This window comes from Chelonus insularis, unplaced genomic scaffold (genome assembly GCF_013357705.1).
Source record: "Chelonus insularis isolate UGA/USDA-ARS -01 unplaced genomic scaffold, ASM1335770v1 contig_128_pilon, whole genome shotgun sequence".
NCBI lineage: Eukaryota > Metazoa > Arthropoda > Insecta > Hymenoptera > Braconidae > Chelonus > Chelonus insularis.
Window position 1 is genome coordinate 998316 of NW_023276368.1, and position 16477 is coordinate 1014792.

The following is a 16477-nucleotide window of genomic DNA, read 5'->3' on the forward strand; positions in this document are numbered from 1 at the left end:
TGTAAATAACACGTGTAAATTAAAATTAAACCGGAAAGAAAAATGAAAATAACGCGACTAGCAAAAAAATTTACTTGTATAGAATAAACGAAGATTTAAAAGAAGGAATATAATTTTACACTCACCATTTCTCGATGATTAGGGTAGAAAGTTTGGTCAATTAAAGGGAAATTATCCTTTCCAAGACGACGCTGAAGACCGATTAAGTGCGCGAAAACCCATGGTTTGTCCTATAGCACATAACAGCAAGAAAATTTTTCCCATCAGTGCAATTTATTTAAATTATACTCTTGAATAAGAACAAAATTTCATCAGTGGTAAATGAAAAACTTACCTGGAAGTTATAAATTGCTGTAAGATTATTCACACTTGGAACACTTCCGTACATGAGACCCAAGAGAATGCTCTTATAATCTTCACCAGCATCTCGAAGATTCTGGCGAATTAACGCGAAGTCCGGTTTGAAGGATCTATGTATTAAAACAAAAAAAAAACAATAAATTATTACAACAATTTTATCCAAAAAGATTATGTTAAAATTATGAGTTTTAAGGAGAAAAGAAAAATTTTTTCAATATCAAAACCATTATAAAAATTTTTCTTTCATCTTCAGACAAGATTTCTCTGGTATATCGTTGCAGAGAAATAAATTATAGATAATGCTGAAGGCAATTGGATGATTTGATCCAGTCGATTTTATTGGCATGCAGTTTATTGTAGTCTCTGAATATTTTTTTAAACTTTTCGTCTTGATTTATCATATTGACTATCCAAGTTAAAGACTTGGAAGAGTGTTTACCTGATGACCTTGGTCCCATTCCGGAAGACAGCCATGGAAACAGTGGCGCCAGTTTCATTGGCTGTGAGAGACAACTCCCGGAACTCAGCCTGCTCCACGCGGATCTCATAGTCACCATGAAGCCTACGTCCTCTAAAATACTTGCTCCAGTCTGTATTCTGGTCGTCAATCACAAGTAATGTGAAACAGCGATCTTTATTGTATGAAGAACCTCGACTGGCACCGCCTACGGCTGCACCAAGAATTGACGCACCCTAAACAAACCATATCATTCTCTGTGTCAATAATTCTTGTAAAAAACTCAAATAAATTTCTTGGCCATCAATAAATATTGAGCAACGTCAATAAATATTGTTGAAATAGGGAAGTGGTCAAATCTTTCATTATTTACAAGGGTATAATAAAAATAAAGTTCGTGCACAAAAAGGCTATAATTACTGATTAATCATTTATTTCAGGTCATTTTCGATGTCACGAAGTTAACACGACTCTATATTATTTAGAGTTTTAGTCTCATGCCTGGGAAAATTGAATGATTGGATTTTATCGGTATTTAACAAGAGTTAAGCAACCTTTATCTCAACTTAACTTCAATGTTTCAAACTCACGTTCAACTCAACAACTTTTATTGAAGAAATGAATTATTTCTAAATGTTGTAAAGTATTGTTACCTGATCACGTGCTGCTCCAGTGAGACTCTGAACCCTTTGGAGCAGACTCTCGCGTGTTTTAGCAGGTGAAGAGGGTGCGCTTGTTGTTCTGGATCCAGGTCTCAGATTGAGACTTAAATCACCTCCAGCACCGTGAGTTCCACCATGAGATGGTGGAGCTCCAGGAACTGGTGGTTGAACAGGAGGCGGTGCTGCAGTTGGTTGAGTTTGTAATGGCCGATCAGGAATTCCTTGATAAGGTGTCGAAGAGTCCTGACGGGTCATGGGGGCCACCCCTCGTTCGGTTCCCGGCTCATCATCGAGTTCCGAACTCAAGTCCCCTGACGAAAACCTAGAAGACAAGCTATGGTGGTCGTCGTGATAGAGATAATTGGGCTGGGGGGTCTTAAGTTTGCATGAAACCACACTTAACAGTGAAACTGCCAAGCTATGAAGTGAGTGCCTGAGATTGCAACCGCAATTATTAACGATAACGGTCACATGCACCACCAAGATGCGTCGAGCGATGTCACCTAGGGGGTTGATGGCTAAGGCATTTGATACAAAATTCCTTAAATAATTGCTGAAGCAAAGCTATGGCTATTGCTGGATGGTTTATGATCATGTGTGCATATAGATGAATTTATATACCAGTCCTTATTACTTTCTTGATGATGGAATCCAATGATCTCCTTATAGTCTAAGTAAACGATTTATCAAGTCCGTTTTCGTGGCAAACAATTCAAAACAAATTCACGTAAAGTAATATATTTGAATTTAAAGATATTAGGTATTTTATTTCAAACAATGTGACGTTAGGTATTGAGAATGAAGATATTACGTCCGGAAAATGGATCACAGCTTCACACGTTGTGTGTAAATACAATCCATCGTACATTAATAGCTTTACTATTGATAGAACCCTGTACACCGCAAACTTGAGATTGTATTGAAATTGAACGGCGATTTAACCACATGATAAATAACCTAAAGTGTCGTCATAATTTCATAGTATGCTAGTGGTGAACAAGTTGTACTATACGAGCTTAGAATTCAAGCTTCCTCTACTAATCTCTGTATAATATTCATTTCCCTCTTTGACCCTACCCAGATTAATAAATGATTACGTATAGTTAATGTTCAAAATTAATGAACGAATTCTAATGATCCAATGAAATACGAACTTTTTATAATAAAGATTATTTTTTAAAATCATTACATGAATTGAAATATTGCAAGCTTCATGTCTCAAACATCATGCATAGAATAAGAAATATTTTGAAGTATCAATTAATATAATAATCTGGTGAAAAAGATTGTGATTGAATTAAAAACTTTAACATTGGATAATATTATTATTATCATTATAATTATAAAATGCTGGAAAAAATGATTAAGCTTACCTTCGTTTCAGGTAGTTGACATTAGAAGTAAAAGATTGCCGGAAGCTGGAGAATGAAATGTTGCCGGGTGATGGAGCAGTTCCACAATACTTGGCGCAACCGCCGCGGCCTGTAATTTTGCTGATTCTTTTTTTTTCTCTTTCACTTGAACAAAATGGTTTTCGATTTTTTTATAAAGCAAAAAGTCAAAATCTTTTGTGGTATCGTAAACGATTGATTTTTTTTTTTATTAATATGTCGACGGTCTGTCACAGATTTGAATGATTCTCCTTGATTTTTGACTCTTTCAAATTGTCACAAGATGTTTTTCTATTGATATTCTTGTTTAGTAGAGTAAAATTGAACGTAAATTAACGTGAAATCAAAGGGTTAACTAAGAGAGGTGAAGAAGGACAAACTAAACAATCCAAGTTGTAATCTGAAACAAAAAAAAAATATACAAAATAAATCAACTACGGTTAAAATCAGTTTTCTAATGAAATTTATAACACCAAATTAGCATCAAATCATTAATTAATGTCTTTACCTTATCACTAGACTAGACTTTTCTAAATCAAAAACAACAACCAACAATGTTCCATTTATGAGGCTAGATAATTAGCATATACATCAGCTAAAGCTTCTAAACTATCACCAAGAGATTAATAAAGCCTAGTTACTGTGTGACTAACTTGTAAACTTGTAAGCTGAGATATCCTTCATTACAAATAACTATAAAATTACAGTAACAAAAATCATTTCAGTTTTTCAGACAATTTTGGTGATGAAACACAAACTATGTCACCAGACTTTAATTTTCATTTCACAGCCACTATATCCAATCTACACATTGTTATCTACTTTTTGTACAAGCATAACTTTAACTTCATATTTATGTCACGAATAATTTTCAACTGAAATCTAACAAATACTATGAAAATGGTGTCTAACATTGGTGTTACGATCCTTGACTTGCATGTTTTGCATCAGGACTTTCCTATCTCTCTAACTGTTTTTACTTTATACCTTTGCACCACACTTTGCACTGACACCTACCCTTCGATCTTCACCCTCTCTTTTTGCCTCTTTTGTCGCTTGAATATGCAAATGAATGCTAACATTCGTATTTCTAGTTGTTCTACTTGAAAAAAAAAAACAACAAAGTTCCCCCTCATTAATATGTATTTTCTGTATTGTGACAATTCAACTATTGTTTCATTCACCTCTCATTTCTAACTCATTTCAACTATTAATTTGTATTAATGTGATACTTTATCGTGATTATAGTCAATAGAGAATAATTACAATTTTACATTTTGTTTTTAATTCATTAAAATTAATAGAAAATCTTAAAACTCTAAAGATCATGTAATTAATATTTCATGTTAAACAGACTTGGTGGATTTGATAGTTGAACCTTACAGGGTTATAAAGTTGTATTGAATTACATCTTTGTATATGTAATAAGCTACGTAAGGAGATTACTGCTTAAAACATACTCCATAAAGATGATAAAAAAATATAATAAGCAGTGGATCACAAAAAATAAAGATACAAAAAAATGATAAATTCAATGAGATCATATTTTATAATAAATGATATATCTTAGAAGTTATTTTAAAAAATTTTTAAAACTAAGGTAATCTGATGTAATCCAACTAACAGTAAAGAATCTCAAATTTTGCATTAAAAATTACTTCATCAAAAGAAGGAAAAATTTCAAAAAGTCACCTATTTCATGTTTTTTTCTTTGCTTGACCATTTCGTCTATGTTATTTCTATGCTTTGTGAGCATGAGTACACTTTCAGTCAACTGAAGGAAAAAAGCAAGTACTAAAATCATAGAACCAACGACCAGAGGTTTAAGAATCTGAAAATAAATGAAAAAAAAATGTAAAAGTAAAAAAAATAAAATAAAAACATATGTATATATTTATTGCATTTGAAAATCCTTTTAAAGATGAAATTTGAATGAATTGGAAATAAAGGGTGAAGCCAACGCCCTTTCAAATATTCTCAGATTTCTCTCTTTCTCCTACTCTAGTTTAAGGGTAAGCTATCGTATCGACCCTAACGACATCAACTTCGTGTACTTCCACTATTGCATATTTGGCTTCTCTTTAGCTTAAGTAAAGAAACTTTAGCTTCTTAGTTGAAGATATTTTCCATAATAATTATAAAGTTCTACAGGATAAATTAAAGAACAAGCAATATCCATTGTGAGTTTAACATTATGGTGATTTTAAATACCAATAACCAAACCTTTCTAAATTCAATAGTGCTTCTTTACACTATACAATTTAAATAGACTCTATAAATGTTGTTATTCAATTTTATTTTTCCTTCTATTAAAAATCTCAATATTTCCTTGATATTTTAATTATGAAATAAATAATAGAGTATACATTAAAATTCAATTAAAAAATTGAAATGTTACAAGTACAAATTAATAAAGATTTATTCCACAAATTAATAATTCTGTACGAAAGATAAGTACGTAATACAACAACTAACAAATTGGCTCGTAAAGTTAGGGACATGTACGACCTTTCATAAATATAAAGCCAGGCTTAAGGATGATATTTTATTAATGATGAAATGACGAGGATAACAAGAAATAGTCTAGTAGGTTTTGTTAATAAGGAATCATAGAAGGTAAAAAAAAATGTTATTATATCTGATGGTTTCAAGTACCCAGACAATGAATTAGACTAAGTACCTTATCTTTTTAAATCCCATGAGAAATGAAAAATAGTTACACAATTTTTTATATTTAGCTAAATATTATTCCTGGCAAAAACAAATAAATAATATTCTACTTTACTTTTATATAGCAAGTTAAATAGTTAGTATGTTTTTAAAAGTCTTATCACGATTTTGTAAACTGACATGAAAATAGAAATTAAATTGTGGATAAGAATCATTGGAGTACTTAAACATAAAAAATTATTTAAACATGGTAAAATGTTAGAATTCATAAATTTTTGTTAAAACATCTTACATTTAAAACTATGACAAGATGATTTTTTTTTTATAAAATAAAATTCTTTCTTCCTGAATAATTTCTTTATCAAAGTAAAACTTTCTAAAGATTATTCAAGACCAGAATATATTTTAGGATAAATTTAGAGATATATCATGCTATAAATCTCCTACACATAGATATGTAAAAGCATAGAAAAAAGTTAGCAGTGTAAAATTCTATCTATAAAATAATTTCATGAAGAAATACATTTTTCATATAATTTTCTATCAAGTAATTCTAACATGAGAGTAGATATTGAATAAAAATTCATTTTCATCCTTTTTGTTTGCTATCCACAAGCTTGATAACATACATGTTTCGTTCTAGCACTTGTAAAGAAATGATGTATAATAGAGAAATAGTTATCAAATGCATCTGATGAAATACATAATGAACTATAGCAGACAATTTTGAATTCATGAATATCACCCATGTTAATTCTGATGGTTCATCTATGTACATACAGTAGCACAGAGTGAAATTTATACGGAAAAGGGGACAGCCCCTCGGGCGTTGATATTAACAAGAAAGTGAAAAACATTCATTTTAAGAGTAAACCATGGCAATTTGCCATATCTATATTTGGATAAAACTATTAAACTGCTGTGTAGCTCGAAGATCTTTTTCTGAATGAAAGGTCAAAAGTCATGACACGATTGAAATATAGATGTATATTATCTATATTTTTTATTAAACTTCAATTTTCCAACAGAAATAAAGATGAAGAGTCCAAACCTAAAACCTTTTACACACTACGTTTGATCTATTTCTAATTATAAAACTCAATGTTTAATAATAATCACTTCATGCTAATATTCACCTTCTTCTTTTATCAGTAAGATAAATGCTAATTTAATTGATATATTTATATTTGATCAAACGTCAAGTGTCATTGAAAATTTAATTCAATACTATTTATAGAGATTCAATTTCACTAATACAAGCTTTGTTCATTCCAAAATTAAATTATTTTATATGTAGAATTACAGTCATATAAAATTTAACTAATTTACTTTTATTAAGTTCATTGTAGTGTACTTTATCAATGCTATCTAAAACTTCCCTTGAGCAATATGACCTATATCAATAGCTAATGGTTTCCTATGCAACTCTACTACAGTTATTTTCATTTCTAAATAAAAACTAATCACCAATGTTGAAACAATTTATTTGAAAAATAACTCTTGCATGGAAATGGAACGTTTAAAAAAATATGTAAAAGTTTGATTGCCGAATGGGTGGTTATTCTCCCAGAATAAAATATCTCTTGTTTGTGTTTTTATTTCACATCAAAGCTGATGAGATCGTATTTTTAATAACAACCCACCATGAAGAAGTGAATAGCACAGATTATTGGTCTAAGAAGTAAGCAATTATATGGTTGTTGATGAAGTAAAGTAGAAATTAATTAAAAGGTCGTATCAAACGTGATGTTTTCATTTCAAGAAAATATTCTTAAAGCTAATAATTACCATTTGGAATCACGACAAAAATATTCAGAACTCAATAGTCTAATAGATGATCCAATATTCTCCCTATAACACTTCAATCTTAACTGCAAACCTACATATAAAATGAGATTGAATTTTCAATAGCTACCTTATTGCGTGAGATTCAGAAATTGTGTTAGTAATAGCAGTGAAAACTCAAGTTATTATACGATTGAATTAAGTTAGTTGAAATAGCGGTAGAGATAACTAGATGAATGATCAATGTGGGTGTATAACACTATCGAAGACTCCACACCTTAAAGGATAAAGTGGATTTCAAACTATAATACTAATGATATATGTATATTTGAATTGACGATATCTTCTTATGTACTTCATCATGAAAAAAAATTACCTACATTTATCTTCTAGGGTTCGACGTGATCACATAACTGACACGAATTTGAAAACTTATCGATCTGTCGTTTATTACCATCATATATAATGTAAGAGAAAAATGATGCTTTTCAACTAGTTCAAACCACTAACATACTAGAATTCATTTCATTTCAAATGATTTATATCAATAAAATATAATGGCTCAACTAATATAATTATTTAATTACTGAGATCTACTGAAGGAACCATTAGTCAAGTATATTTATTAATTAACTCTCTAAAATTTGTTCAACTCAATTACTCCTAAGTTATATATTTCATTGAAAATTCTTTTACCAAGTACAAATAAAATTAGGGCGGAAAAAGAATTATGAATTATAATAATTTCTTCACGTTTAATCAATATCTTGCAACCCTCATTTCACATTGGAAGCATCTTAAAAATGATTCATTCAAAATAGAAATTTTATATTCGTTTTTATTTTTACAAATTTGGAATTTTTAAAAACGATTAAGAATAACTTTTAAAATCATTATTGATATTTGAGAATTTTCAATGAAATTGTCAGATGTCAATTAAAAACTCAAAAAACTACGTGAAGTAAAAAAATCAAATTTTCATTCAAGTTTGATTGAAAATAATTTAGAGATTTTTTGGAAAAATCAAAGCATCTTACCTGAATAATTGGTGATATACACCAGTCAAGAAGCAAAAGAAGAATAAAATCAATCGAGCAAGACTGAACAGAGCCCTTTTTATTAACAATCAGTGTATAAGACAGTCTAGACTGTCTTAGATCCAAAAAGAACGTAATTTACCAATTTTCCGCCCGTTGTCTCAATGATATTACCACCGGGAGTCTGTTTCGTACAAGACGAAGCAACGATAAATGAACGATCACGTGAAACTGGTACGCGCGTCACGTCTGCGTGGTTATAGGGATCAACCTGCGCAATCGGTACGTCCAGCGATGGCCAACGTCTTCTGCGGCGAGTTTAAAAATGCTGAGATGACAATTTCAAATGTTTAACTAGTAGACTCAAGATAGATATTATTGAAATAATTCAATATTTTTCAGAAGTAAAACTGCTATTATTTTACTTGATAATTTCTATCAATTTTAGTCAAAAAAATGCACCTAAATAATTAAAAACCAATGTTTGATCACAAAAACGTACAAGAAATGATCCATGCAAGTGAACTTACCTATGTCGTGTGTGTGTACTACTCACTAGTTTGCCGGTGAAGCAGTGAAACCCGCGAGACAACCAAAAGGGTGTCGCCCAGGTTGCAATAAATCGATATCATCGCGACTGCGCTATCAAATCCCAGACAACGCACATAAAACTCCCCATCAGAACTATCTTGACTGTCAGCCATCAGCACAATATCTTCCCAAAAGAGATCATTGGGTCGAGGTTCCAACTTCTACTTCAATAACATGTGCTCACATCCCCCATCAGGATCAGGATTGAGAGTGAAAAGAGGAATGCTTAAATTCCAGTCATGTGAATAGAGCATATTACTGTGGTGATCAATGAGCTTCAGTCGCATACACGAATTTGCACACCCCAATACAAATTGTAAGTTAACTTGTTATGGAATGGAAGAAAAAAATATTTTTTATCTTCGATCCCCTAGTCTGTTTTGCTTTCATTGCGAAGTGTTTATTATCGGATTTTCTGTCATAAATTATAGCTTTTCGAGGGCTCATTGATTTTTAGGCTATAAAAAAAGAAATTAATGAAAAAAGTTAGAATGAATTATTTGAATGACAATAAAAAAATATGAACAAAAAAGAAAATATATTATCTTTAATTTATTTTTTCTTTTTTACTCGTAAGTTATTACTGTATTTGACGCGAGTATCAAAGAAAATTATTATACTGCGTTCATTTATAAATATCAATCTTATTTACGAATTAAAATCTTAGAAAATTATAATTACTTGTTTGGAATATTTCAATGTTTTCATTTTTATGTGATAATAAAAATTTACAATCTAATCTATCTTTTTCATGAATATTTCATGTTGTCGAGAGAATAAACATTTTAATACGTGCAAATGGAATATTTTTTCAACCAAAATAATTGCACAGTTTGAGGATATTTTATAATTATTCGAAATCAATTCTAGGATTACAAATAATTAGATTTTATGTTTTCCATAAACAATTAAAGTAGTAATTATAATTACGACTGAGTGTATAGTAAAAATTTAACTCAGAGTAGTGCTGACCTCTTTGCATCTTTTTCGAACTTTAAAGTTGCATCATCGATAAAACAGAAAAAAAATTTTCTGCCTATAGAGACGCTGTCGTCATTTTTTCTTTTCAAAAGTACGATTTTATTGGTTTATTTTACACCAATAATAATCTAGCATTATTAAAAGACCGGGAGTATGGTTAAATACATCAAATCAAATAAATACGTTACGAAAAGTCAAAGCGAAGCGACTAGCAGTGGTAAGATATGGGTTATTTAAAGATTGTTTATTAAAAGTTATATTGTTTTTTTTTTAAAAAATTATGTTTTTTGTTAATTTAGACATTGGAGAAAACTGGGGAAAAAAATAAATTTGTTATAATTGCCAAGAAAAATAAGCCTAACCTGCAAGTTGAGTTTTTATTTGCAAGATTAATTATTAAAAGTAATATGTGATTTAGTATTTATGGATTGTTTTTTTCTTATTTTTTTGAATTTGTTAAAAAAAGTATAAAGTGCCTTAAGTATTGAAAAGAAGACAATAATATAAAATAACAAAATGCCACGTACAAAACAACCAAGAAAACGGGGCTCATCTTTAACTTCTTCCCAAGAAGATGTGCTTTTAAGATTAGAAGATATTGAAAAACAGTTAACAATTTTACTAAAAGAAGAAGAGGATGAATGTAACATGGCTGTAAATCGTATAATATCTCGCATAGATACTGCATTAGGCCAACTGCCTAAAGAGATAAGGGAAATGACTCGTGGTGAATTGCTCAATGCACATTTGTTTAATGAAGATGCAAATATAAATAGTGAAACTATGTCTCGTGCAAACGAAAATTCTTCTCCAAATCACCTTCCAACACGTCAACCAAAAAAATTAAAACGTCAAACTGCTGCATCTACGGATGACGGCTATATGACAGAAGGAACTGCTCCAGCTTCTCAAAAGAAATCATCAAAACATGTGTCGAGAATTGATACTAAAGACAGAGTGTCTACAAAGAAATCTAGAAGAATTACCAGAATGCAATCAGCTAGTCCAGTCCTTTCAATGGTTCAACCGAAAGAAAGAGATCGGTCACAATCTACTGCTCGGAAATTAAAAAATAAGAATGTATTCAATACACCAGCACCATCGAATTCAAAACCATCTCAAGGAGTAAATTTTGTTACTCCAAAAATCAAACCAAACACTCCCCTAAATTTCTTACGACATCCTAGAACTGGTGAAGTTGCCTTAAGTATGCAAGGAAGTCCTCTGTTTGTCTCTGCTTTTAGTACTGAACGTATGGCTAATGTTAATGTACCTCTCAATAATGGAAATGTTATGGCATTACTGCCAAAAGACGGCCTCAGACTTTCTCACATACCGGATTTAGATGAAGATACAAAGAGTCAACTGGAGACTCTTAAACATCATATTGAACAAGTTCTTAGCCGAGAATGAATAAGTGAAAATTTTCATATAAATATTGTTCCAACGAATCATAAATTTGTGTAAAATTTTATACCTAAAAATAATTTTTGTTTATCACAAATTATACTAAACTTTTAATATATCTTAATCATTTTACACTTAACAATAAATTTATTGTCTCTTTTTATTTATTTATTTTTTTTTTTGTATTATTAATGAACAATATCTGCTAAATTGCAAAATTGAATAAATTTTTGTAATTTTTATAAAAAAATTTACATTTGTTTATATTATTGATCGTTAAGTTACCAACAGAGCTAAACGTTTCATAGTTGAAACCAGTACACCAAAAAAAGGCGGCGACGCTTGTCATATTTCCCATGGATCACCACAAAATTGTATACCTTTTCTGTTGTGTCAAAAGTCCCTATTTTGAAAATTGTATGCCCATAATGCACGCATCCACTTATCATTTTCCAGATGCCGCTTGATGCATCGCTGTTGTTACTGCTCTTTGTATACGTGACTCGTGAATAATAGTTTAGAAACAGAGTATATATACATAATACATTGCATTGGACTGCATTAATCAAGCAATCCATATGAATTAATAGTCTTATTTTTCATAATGGGAAATCATGTCACTCGGCATAACAATGGATTGGCAAAAAAGCATATGCTTTCGCCAGCAAACAATCAACCTACTACACCATTAAGTCGAAATGCTTCGGCTAGTGAAATTGAACAAAATTTTGTCACACATTTCAAACCTATTGACAAACTAACCAAAGTACGAAACAATAATAATACTTTATTTTTACTCGTGATTTGGCTTGTGCTATATTTATTCTATTTACAGATTTTGGCAGAAAGGACACAACATGAAGACGACTCTCACGGGATTTCAGAAAAAGTGTTTGTTAAATATCTATTTCCACATTACTCCAATTTGGGGTCACGACTGTTTAAATATCTTCATGCTGCGTCTAAAGCATCATCAAAACATTTAGGAACTTCGGCATTTAAACAACAAATTGAGAAGCTTTTATCTATTATGAATGATCAAACTATTTTAGATGTGTATGTAAAAATGTTCTCTACTACTTCTAAAGAGGATGGTGATATTACTTCTGGTGCTTTTAAAGAGTTGTTAATGACTTCGTATCAATTAGCTACTGATTGTGGGCCTAATTCATGTATATTTGTTCATGACACTATTGAAGCTGTTGTTTCATCTTGTGTAAGTTGAAGGCAAATAATTTTTTTATTTTTAATAATGACATTTAATATGAATAAAATTTCTTCATGTCCATAAAATTATTATTATCATGTTTTAGTTTCACGGAAAAGAATGTCTTTCAACAAATTTCATAAGTAATTGGTTATGGTCGAATTGTCCAAGAATAGTCTACGGGGTGCATCGATACATAATTCATGTATTTTCGACTGCATACAGAAATGGCCAAGCTCTTTTATCAACTGAAGAATTACAGCCCCATATAGAACCAGTTACCCCAGTTCTAGAAAAGGCAATTTCTTTCGAAAAACCTGAGACTTTGTTACCTTTAAGTCATGTATGGTTATTGTCTATTACTTTACCATTTTGTTATATTCAGGTACAATTTTAAAATTAATGTAAAGTTGCACGGAAATTTTTTCATATTAAGTATAGCTTTATTTATTTTTAATATTTATAGGCAGAAGATTTGCAGGCAGACGAATCTTCAAGTGCATTAAAAATGTCTAGAACTCCTTGTCCTAGTCATTGGACTTTATTATACAATAGTGATGAACATGGGACTGGAGCCAATCGTTTTCTTCATCACATACTTGGATATCGAGGTCCAACAATAGTATTTATTCAAGGAGATAGTGGGAATAATGAATTCGCCACTTATTGTATATGCAGTGCTATAGAATGGCGTGAATCCCACCTTTATTGGGGTAATGAAGACTCAGTTATTATTGAACTAAAGCCATTATACAGACTTGTTGAGAAAGGACCGAAACTTTTGTACTTAAATACAAGTATTAGAGGATATCCTCAGGGTCTTCGTGCAGGGAAAGATACGCGAAATCCTTTTATAAATATTGATCAAGCGTTTAACTCTGTGAGTTTTGGAGGTGCTCCTCATAAGCTAGTGAGCATTGTTGTTTGGGGCTGTGGTGATGTAAAATCACGGTGAGTTAAAGTTAAATTATTCATATACTTAAAATAGATTAGAGTAACATATTTAATAAATTTAATTTAATTCAATTACAGTGAGCAACAGTTAGAAATAAAGAAATGGCAAGTTAAAGAAGCAGAAAAACAACGAGTTGTGAAATTAAGTACAGCTGACTGGTTAGATCATCCAGATCGTTACTTATTAGAACTAGCGGGTAGGCCATCGTACAATAATGGAGGTAGTTGAATTAATAGCTGAATATAGTTTGTTTATATGTACATAAGTATTTTATGCAATTATTTTTCAACAATCATTGGCTATTTTTGAGAAGAGTTAATCGAATAATAATTGATGATATTAGTAACAAAAATTTATTCAGAAAATTATGATATTTTTATTATTGCTAGATGTATTTATAAAATTTACAATTATTCTACCACAATTATTACAATAATAGTAATGATTTTTAATGAGAATTCATTAATGAAATCTATGTGCCTTTTCGTGATGCTAAAATGAATAACTTACTTTGAAATTAGTAAGAATTTTATATGATTATTAATAAAACTGAAATTCAGTTAATGAAATGATAATGTAGACTCAAATGATATTTGATATTGTATGGAAATTGACTCTTTTATTTTTGTAGTATTTTATTTAATAATTTATTCTATTATCAACTAAAATTAAAGAATAAAAACTAATGCTGATTGTAATTAACTACGTGATCGATATCTGCTACGAGATTTGTGGCTTCCTGATCGACGGCGTTGTGTTTTTTTGGTCTTACGTGTTCTTCCACGACTGTGACTTCGTGATCTGCTTCTACTTGAGTGCTTTTTTCGTTTTGTATGTTTCGTTGATTCACTTCGTTGAGCAGACGAAGATGTATTAGTTGACGATTTTGATCTTCTGTAAATAGAATTGTTATTATATTATTCGCACAAATAAAACTTAATTATCTGCTAAATTGTTTTATTATTTAATTTAACAATTTTTTTTTTTTTTCATTAGTAAATAATTGATAAATACCTAGGTGATTTTGTTCTTTCAGGAACAGCATGAGTTCCACTACGACTGATGAAACCACCCCAAGCATTATGATGCTTTGGAAGCGGAGGGCTTGGAGTATGGCCTTCTACATCCCCCCCTCGAGCTTTTGTCCTTGCCTCCTCATATTGACGTCTTAACTCTTCAACTTTCTTTTCTAATTCTTCTACACGAACACGAGGTCGTGTGTAGAGTCTTAATATACGTCGACAAACATCCCTAATTGACGACTCCTGAACTTTAAATAGCGAAAACCATGGCGGTGAGTTCGGCAATGGCAATTGTAACTGACGAGCTCCTAAATAAACACAAGCACAAGCAACAGTCTCTGGATGATGTCGTAGAAAAACATCTGATCGTAAAGAATCATTCATATAATTCCAACATTGCTGCATTAGTGCACGATTTTTTTCATAACCTAAAACTTGTAAATACATCACAATAATTTTGTGAGGATGCTTAACATGTACACAGAAGCCTAATTCTTTTAAGACTCTTCTTTCTGATTTTATTACTTGGTTTTTGAGGGCCACGTAGTTCTGATCCAGAATGACCGGTTGAATCGTTCTGAAAAAAGAACAAAATGTTTATCCATGACAATACTCCAAAACAAAATGTACTGAATTAAAAGTTTTCAACATCAATTTGAAGACTTACTTTTGGCTAGATACTTGTTTTACGTGATTGAAAACATTAATTACATCCCTAATTCTCCTTGGAGCTTCCTCAATTTTACTTGCTAAATAAATACAACCCATTGCAGTAGTTTCCATATTATGCCTTACTAATGACTTGCTGTAGTAAAATCTTTGGAATATTATCTGGCCAGTAGCCATTGCAACCTGTAACAATGATCAATTAAATGAATAAATAGATACTTGTAACAATCATGTCAGAAATTTAAAGTTATAACAAACATTATACACAACAACAGGTTAAGTTTAATGATGTCAACAAAACTCAAATAATAAATGATTAATTAGTTAAAATTGATATTTACCTGGGGTAATTTTAATAAAATTCCTGCCGTTTGTATGAGTTCACATCCTAAAATTCTTAAATCAGTTTCTGTTTCGGCATCTAATCCATCCAAATGAGATGGTGTAGAGTTGAGCTTCTCTTCAGGTAAAAGACAGTTTTGTAGCGTTAATACAATTTTTCCATAAGGTTTTGTATTAGCCGTTGTTGTTTTAGAAGTTGGAACTATATTTTCTTTCGAATTCATGGTTAATTTATTAATACTTTATTTATTAAATAACAATGCAAGTAAACTTTTTGACACTATACACCATCCGAGAGACAGGTTAATATTTAGTTCATAATGCTCCTTACACGTGTAAAAGGTGGCAGTAGTGCTGTGCGCAATGAAGTCTGCGCAGTAGATATCAAGATTACAGAATTCGTGTAAACATGTGAGGAAGATGTAAACAACGCAGTAATCATGATATAAAAAATTATTATTAACAATATAAACATTAAATATACGTGTCAGAATAGAGTAATAATAGGTTTAAATCAATTTATTGCAATAAATTTTTTAATTTACATGTAAAGCATTCCCAAACATTTTATAATTAAAAAAAATGATTGAATATTTTAAACTTTACAATTCTCTCAGTTTCGAGGTAATGATGTTACTATTTGATTTTTTATTAGCTCATCAACATTCTAAAGATCCATAACTATTTTTATAGGTACATACAATATCTACAGATGGATCTTTTAATTTCTTTCCTGAGATATAAATATTATTTATAGAATCTGAGCTGATATCAATCAATCGTAAGTAAGTACGTTAAGATTTATATTAATAAGCCAAAGTGTCCTATTTTAGGAATTTCACTTCTCTATTAAGACAAGTAAACGTAATTATTCATCTGTTAATTAGAACGTTTGAGAGCTAATTGAGTAAAATTGTAAGTGAATAATTTAATCTGTCACT

The 16477-nt window shown here is 30.6% G+C and overlaps 4 protein-coding genes across 8 annotated transcripts in view; 2 read left to right on the forward strand and 2 right to left on the reverse strand.

Moving 5' to 3' along the window:
- Positions 1-8928, reverse strand: part of Syn (synapsin) — a 37646-nt gene extending 28718 nt beyond the window's left edge. Inside the window, exons 1-6 of one of the 5 annotated variants that reach the window (XM_035085006.1) lie at positions 8893-8928; positions 2853-3270; positions 1471-1801; positions 800-1053; positions 335-470; positions 126-230 (exon numbers count right to left, since the gene is read on the reverse strand). In XM_035085006.1, coding sequence (XP_034940897.1) covers positions 126-230; positions 335-470; positions 800-1053; positions 1471-1734 — 759 coding nt within the window. In that variant the 5' untranslated portion in view covers positions 1735-1801; positions 2853-3270; positions 8893-8928. Of the gene's footprint in view, positions 1-125; positions 231-334; positions 471-799; positions 1054-1470; positions 1814-2852; positions 3271-8362; positions 8665-8892 lie in introns of those variants that run through there. The other 4 variants (XM_035085024.1, XM_035084997.1, XM_035085015.1 and 1 more) reach the window with 4 other exon arrangements.
- Positions 8929-10080: 1152 nt separating this feature from the next.
- LOC118069174 (borealin) lies at positions 10081-11504 on the forward strand. Its single transcript, XM_035087109.1, has 2 exons — positions 10081-10151; positions 10234-11504. Exon 2 carries the CDS (start codon positions 10451-10453, stop codon positions 11345-11347), a length of 897 nt encoding a protein of 298 aa, XP_034943000.1. The 5' UTR covers positions 10081-10151; positions 10234-10450; the 3' UTR covers positions 11348-11504.
- A 300-nt stretch (positions 11505-11804) lies between these two features.
- On the forward strand, positions 11805-13913 carry LOC118068719 (uncharacterized). The gene is made up of 5 exons (XM_035086356.1): positions 11805-12107; positions 12177-12557; positions 12655-12933; positions 13015-13499; positions 13581-13913. Exons 1-5 carry the CDS (start codon positions 11946-11948, stop codon positions 13729-13731), a joined length of 1458 nt encoding a protein of 485 aa, XP_034942247.1. The 5' UTR covers positions 11805-11945; the 3' UTR covers positions 13732-13913.
- Positions 13914-13983: 70 nt separating this feature from the next.
- On the reverse strand, positions 13984-15773 carry LOC118068726 (cyclin-L1). Its single transcript, XM_035086369.1, has 4 exons — positions 15536-15773; positions 15193-15377; positions 14518-15102; positions 13984-14397 (listed from the first exon to the last, which is right to left on the reverse strand). Exons 1-4 carry the CDS (start codon positions 15758-15760, stop codon positions 14202-14204), a joined length of 1191 nt encoding a protein of 396 aa, XP_034942260.1. The 5' UTR covers positions 15761-15773; the 3' UTR covers positions 13984-14201.
- Between the last annotated feature and the right edge of the window lie 704 nt (positions 15774-16477).

Excerpts from the sequence above, each read along its gene's own strand:
- LOC118068719 (XM_035086356.1), top strand. The coding sequence starts at position 11,946 with ATGGGAAATCATGTCACTCGGCATAACAATGGATTGGCAAAAAAGCAT. Across the intron at positions 12,934-13,014 it reads TACCATTTTGTTATATTCAG|GCAGAAGATTTGCAGGCAGA; the intron begins GTACAATTTTAA and ends TAATATTTATAG. Across the intron at positions 13,500-13,580 it reads TGTGGTGATGTAAAATCACG|TGAGCAACAGTTAGAAATAA; the intron begins GTGAGTTAAAGT and ends ATTCAATTACAG.
- LOC118069174 (XM_035087109.1), top strand. The coding sequence starts at position 10,451 with ATGCCACGTACAAAACAACCAAGAAAACGGGGCTCATCTTTAACTTCT.
- LOC118068726 (XM_035086369.1), bottom strand. The coding sequence starts at position 15,760 with ATGAATTCGAAAGAAAATATAGTTCCAACTTCTAAAACAACAACGGCT. Across the intron at positions 15,103-15,192 it reads AAACAAGTATCTAGCCAAAA|AACGATTCAACCGGTCATTC; the intron begins GTAAGTCTTCAA and ends TTCTTTTTTCAG. Across the intron at positions 14,398-14,517 it reads GAAAGAACAAAATCACCTAG|AAGATCAAAATCGTCAACTA; the intron begins GTATTTATCAAT and ends TTCTATTTACAG.